This window comes from Oncorhynchus mykiss, chromosome 10 (genome assembly GCF_057628025.1).
Source record: "Oncorhynchus mykiss isolate SJ-2025 chromosome 10, ASM5762802v1, whole genome shotgun sequence".
Classification (NCBI taxonomy): Eukaryota; Metazoa; Chordata; class Actinopteri; order Salmoniformes; family Salmonidae; genus Oncorhynchus; species Oncorhynchus mykiss.
In genome coordinates, this window is record NC_143031.1 from 19,550,001 (window position 1) to 19,555,318 (window position 5,318).

The window sequence follows — 5,318 nt, forward strand, 5'->3', positions numbered from 1 at the left end:
ATATTCTTTCAGAATCAATGGATATCATTAATTTAACAATCCAAAAATGGATGTAGCAATTGCAGATTGCCCCTTAAAGGGAAATGTACTGAACAATGTGTTACTTTGGACCCTTAAAAGGCCTTTTGAATGAATCAACACGGATTTGAGTGTCTTCTATATAATATTTTCAACACTGACCTCACCAACATTGACCTTTTAAACTTAAATGTTGTAAATGTAGACATGTACATCTGGATTCTGTTTAATTCATTATTATTATTACTACTATCTGATATGATAATTTGGTTAATTTGCAGTTGTCTGACCTTCCTCCTCCCTTTGAGGTCATCTCATCCCGTAATTTCCTCAGGTCGTTCTTACACTTCTCAATCTCCACCATTTTAAGCCCCTCTACTGCAACAGAGAGTCAATGTATACAGTATTAAATATTTCACAACAAAACCGATATATTATTTTTATATATTCCATTTTTATATTGCATATAAAAGTATATACAGTGTAGGTGTGAATATTCCCACAAACTAAAGCCAGTGGTGCCAATGTTAATACAGTAACACCATCACTCACACTCCACTCTCTTCTCCAACATGGCAAGCCTATTGGTCACCTCTGTCTTCAACTCATTGATTCTAAAAGCCCTGAAACAGAAATGGAGGAAAACATAGCTCCTTTAATTGAGCAGAAATCTGTGTGAGCCTAGGCAACAGTGGACACGTATGCATTCTTAAAAATTTGACTTACAAAGAAAATCAATCAAATCAACACATTAGACTGAACAGATGAATGAAAAGAGACACAAATCCAGAAATTGGTGCGATGGCCACAGATATTTTCTCAGATATCATTTCTAACTTGATCAAATAAACTATACTAAACAAAACACTCTGGATAATAGTTTCTGCTAAATGACTAAAATATATAAAAATGTAATACTTGTATATCACCTGCTAAATTGCTCTGCCACCTGAGACAAAACATTCTGGAACATGTCTTCTTTGTCTGAAAGGAGGAAAAATATGTATCGGTGGTTCTGACTTTGTTTCTGTATTATCTGTTTACCATTACTGTATGTGTGACTGTGAAAATTATAGAATTCGCAAATGCTTCGTATTGTAGCGTACCTCCCACCTGACCAGTCGACTGAGGCATTACCTTGTACTGGGAGCTGCGATGAGACAAAACAACAACAGATTTCAGTAACCACAGTAATTGCAGCTTGTATCCCACCCTCCAATTTAAGTGATTTAGCTTGAACCATCTGGAAAAACGTTTACCTACACAGTGTCACAATATTACTTTAAAGTATTGTTCCAGTTCATTTTTTGTTGTTGTTTACATTTGAAAATATATACACTACCGTTCAAACGTTTGGGGTCACTTAGAAATGTCCTTGTTTGTGAAAGAAAATCTTTTTTTTTGTCCATTAAAATAACATCAAACTGATCAGAAATACAGTTGTTAATGTTGCAAATGACTATTGTAGCTGGAAACACCTGTTTCTTTTAACGGAATATCTACATTAGGCGTACAGAGGCTCATTATCAGCAACCATCACTCCTGTGTTCCAATGGCACATTGTGTTAGCTAATCTAAATGTATAATTTTAGAAGGCTAATTTATCATTAGAAAACCCTTTTGCAATTATGTTAGCACAGCTGAAAACTGTTGTTCTGATTAAAGAAGCAATAAAACTGGCCTTCTTTAGACTAGTTGAGTATCTGGAGCATCAGCATTTGTGGATTCGATTACAGGCTCAAAATGGCCAGAAACAAAGAACTTTCTTCTGAAACTCGTCAGTCTATTCTTGTTCTGAGAAATGAAGACTATTCCATGTGAGAAATTGCCAAGAAACTGAAGATCTCGTACAACGCTGTGTACTACTCCCTTCACAGAACAGAGCAAATTGGCTCTAACCAGAATAGAAAGAGGAGTGGGATGCCCCGGTGCACAACTGAGCAAGAGGACAAGTACATTAAAGTGTCTAGTTTGAGAGGCCTCACTAGTCATCAACTAGGAGCTTCATTAAATAGTACCCGCAAATCACCAGTCTCAACATCGAAGAGGCAACTCCGGTATGCTGGCCATCTAGGCAGAGTTGCAAGGATGACGCCATATCTCAGACTGGCCAATAAAAAGAAAATATTAAGATGGGCAAAAGAACACAGACACAGGACAGAGGAACACTGTCTAGAAGGCCCGCATCCCAGAGTCACCTCTTCACTGTTTAATGAATCTGCCAGTTGAGGACTTGTGAGGCGTCTGTTTCTCAAACTTTTCTTTAAAAAAAAAATGACATTTCTAAGTGACCCCAAACTTTTGCACTGTAGTGTATATATTGTAGGAAATAATATGGTAATAATGTATACTTCCTGCTACCATGTCTACACCAAACCAATGACTGATATAAGCTTATTACATATTCACAATGTATTGTCTGAATAAATACCAGGTTAAACAACGGACTGTAAAAAATAGTGTTTCCAAAAACACGTGTCATTACTTTGGGGTGTTGGTAGGCATTGTGGGATCGATGGAGACCAGCGCTCCCTCCGAGTCCACCAGCCTTATAGCAGTATTTCTGAGGACAAATCAAAGTATTCCACAAAGTATTAAATACATCAAAGTATTGTAGGCTGCATCATGTTAAGTGGGGAAAAGGGAAATGGTAAGTAAAAAAAAACACTTTGAAGCTGAGGACAGACAATGCAAACTTCAAAAGGCGAGGAGATCCATAATGCAAACTCAAGAGTTTTAGCATAATAAGTAATGTTAGACAGTTGGCATATTGATTTAACATTGTTGATAAGTGCAGGACATAAGGGTGTACAGATGTATGATCTTAATTTGACCACCCTGTTGCAGGAGAATTGTCCTGCAATAGACGAAATGTAAAACTAGTGTATTTGAGGATTAAAAAGGCTTCTGACGTTTGTAATTTCCACTTTGAAATTTTAGACTTGATTTCCCCTTACAAAAAATGTATCAACCCCAACCAAAATGTCCATTAATTATAATCCACATTTTCTGTTGCTGCAGGATTATTTTCCTGATGTAGCTAACTGGCTCAAATTAAGATGCGTTTGTGTTTGAGTGAAAAAGGGCAGTGAGGTGCCACTGACCTGGCTATGTTAGAGGAAGAACACAGCAGTTCTCGGATGTCACAGGGGCTGCAGTATCGACTGAAAATCACCTAAAAACAGAGGCAAGAACATTTAAAGATACAAATAGTACTGATGTTGATCAAACTGCATATCTTCATACTTAATAGTGCCTTGGTTCTGTATTTCAGGGATACTGAAGATAAATAATACTACTCAAGTAATGATGTTATTTATAACCCGTAAACTCCTAACAACTGAAATCAATAGAATGAATATCAATAATGATGACAGCATGTTCACTCCAGGTGTTACACCTGCCTTTGTGTCACAACCACCTGTGAATCACCTGTGTCTTATCTCAGCATCTCTTGACCTGACCAAAGCCCCCATACTTTCACAGGAGATGAACACAAGGTGGTCACATGTAAGGCAGAGAGAGTTCAAGTGGTTTGAGTTGTAAGCTCTATCCTTCAAACTACTTCACATTTACTACATCTAAAAATCCGCTAATGCAATCAACATCAAACATAAAACACATTTTCCTTCAACTTTCTTTCCATCCTCATTCATGACAATTACAAATTAATATAATTGATGTACCTCAAGCATCCATCCCTTCGATTCAGTTACACTACTTAAAGCTCCTCCTTATAAAGTGTTATATAATTCCTTAAAAACATGCATGTCATTGTTGTTGATATTATTTGCATTATATCAGCTGTAATGAACTGATAATGGCAGCTGGTGTACCAGGATCATAAGTTGTGTCACTCAGTCTCGCCAAAGAGGAAGAGGCAAGAGGTTTCACTCTTGCCAAAATCTGTCAAAAATAAGCGCAATGTGTTTTTATGAGCTTATTTGGGACCTAAGCTTGTCGCCTGCCTCCCCGCCTTTGGAACATGAGCATCTTGTCATTATATACAGATCGCTGGTCTCACTCACCTTCTGCATTTTCCCATCCACATCTAGGTAGACTGTCTTGGGGGCGTATGATGAGGAGCTGGTACCCATAGTGACCTTGTACCTCACTCTGTAAAAAAATGAAATGGGAACTGAGAAAGGCACAAATAACAGTTGTACTTTACTCATGTGGATCGTTGGTACCACGCTCACCGGTCTACAATTAATTGCATATCATTGTGGTGTACCGTGGGGTTGAGAATAAGTATGCAGGTACAGAAGGAAATACAAATGTTGATGTCTAGGATAAAATTAATTCAGAGCAGCTATTTATCCATTCCATGTATTACATTCATGCTGGATCATTACCATGAAAAGCAAGTAAAAGTAACCTTATTTATCATAATTTAAATATTAATTGCATATACTTTCAATAAATTAATTAATAGATGAATATAGATAAATACTACAATTTTCCTGTCAACCAGTTGCTACATAACACATTGAAATATAAATGCACTCCTGTAGCAAAAAAATAATATCAAGATCAAAAGTATCTCAATGCGAATTCATCTTGCAAAGAATCTAACGAAACTAGACTTACATACTTCCGTCAGTCACTGTCAGAAGCAAACCTCTCCTGCCTGTTGAAATGCTGCAGATCCAGAACGAGTGAATACAACCTGTATGAAACCTGGGGGAGGGATCCACGACCAGCCCTTTAAATATCACCCATTAACTCTGCAGTTGCCAAGGGATCATGGAGGTAAAATCTCAATAGTATTTAATTGATTCCTCACGTCCTCGCCTCCAACACAGTTCAAGGAGGCGGCTAAGAAAGAGGAATCAAGGAAACACACGAGATGCACCCATGGTGGTGGAATAGAATCAAATATTGACATCATGTGCATGTGTTTAGCTTTGATGGTCTCATTAGGTAATGCCTATTCAAGGGGTTACCTCAGATTTGAATGGTGCACGTCATACATCATTAATAAAGTGGGCTTGTTCTGATTAATTATTAGTTCACTAAGGGTCATGGAAATGAAAGGTCCAGATGGTGTTAGAAGTATGTGTGCATCCCAAATGGTACCCTTTTACCTATATTGTACACTACTATTGACAAGTCTCACGGGCCCTGGTCAAAAGTACTGCACTATAAAGGAAATAGGGTGCCTTTTGGAATGCAATGCAGACATGGGTGATGTGGTAACAGAATATGTTTTTGAGGGATATGGGATTTAGATAAGCGAGTATGAGCAGTTTGTGCCGTTAACAATGAAATATGACAAGATAAAAACATCCTGGAGCATG

At 37.6% G+C, this 5,318-nt stretch overlaps 1 protein-coding gene across 3 annotated transcripts in view; it reads right to left on the reverse strand.

The window, feature by feature from the left end:
- The window catches only part of pde9ab (phosphodiesterase 9ab), a 16,494-nt gene extending 12,230 nt beyond the window's left edge, over positions 1-4,264 (reverse strand). For all 3 annotated transcript variants that reach the window (XM_036989847.2, XM_036989843.2, XM_021617675.3), the window contains exons 1-7: positions 4,047-4,264; positions 3,123-3,193; positions 2,504-2,581; positions 1,125-1,168; positions 948-1,002; positions 571-641; positions 309-396 (exon numbers count right to left, since the gene is read on the reverse strand). In XM_036989847.2, the coding sequence (XP_036845742.2) occupies positions 309-396; positions 571-641; positions 948-1,002; positions 1,125-1,168; positions 2,504-2,581; positions 3,123-3,193; positions 4,047-4,193 (554 nt within the window). In that variant the 5' untranslated portion in view covers positions 4,194-4,264. The remainder of the gene's footprint in view (positions 1-308; positions 397-570; positions 642-947; positions 1,003-1,124; positions 1,169-2,503; positions 2,582-3,122; positions 3,194-4,046) is intronic.
- Positions 4,265-5,318: the final 1,054 nt, after the last annotated feature.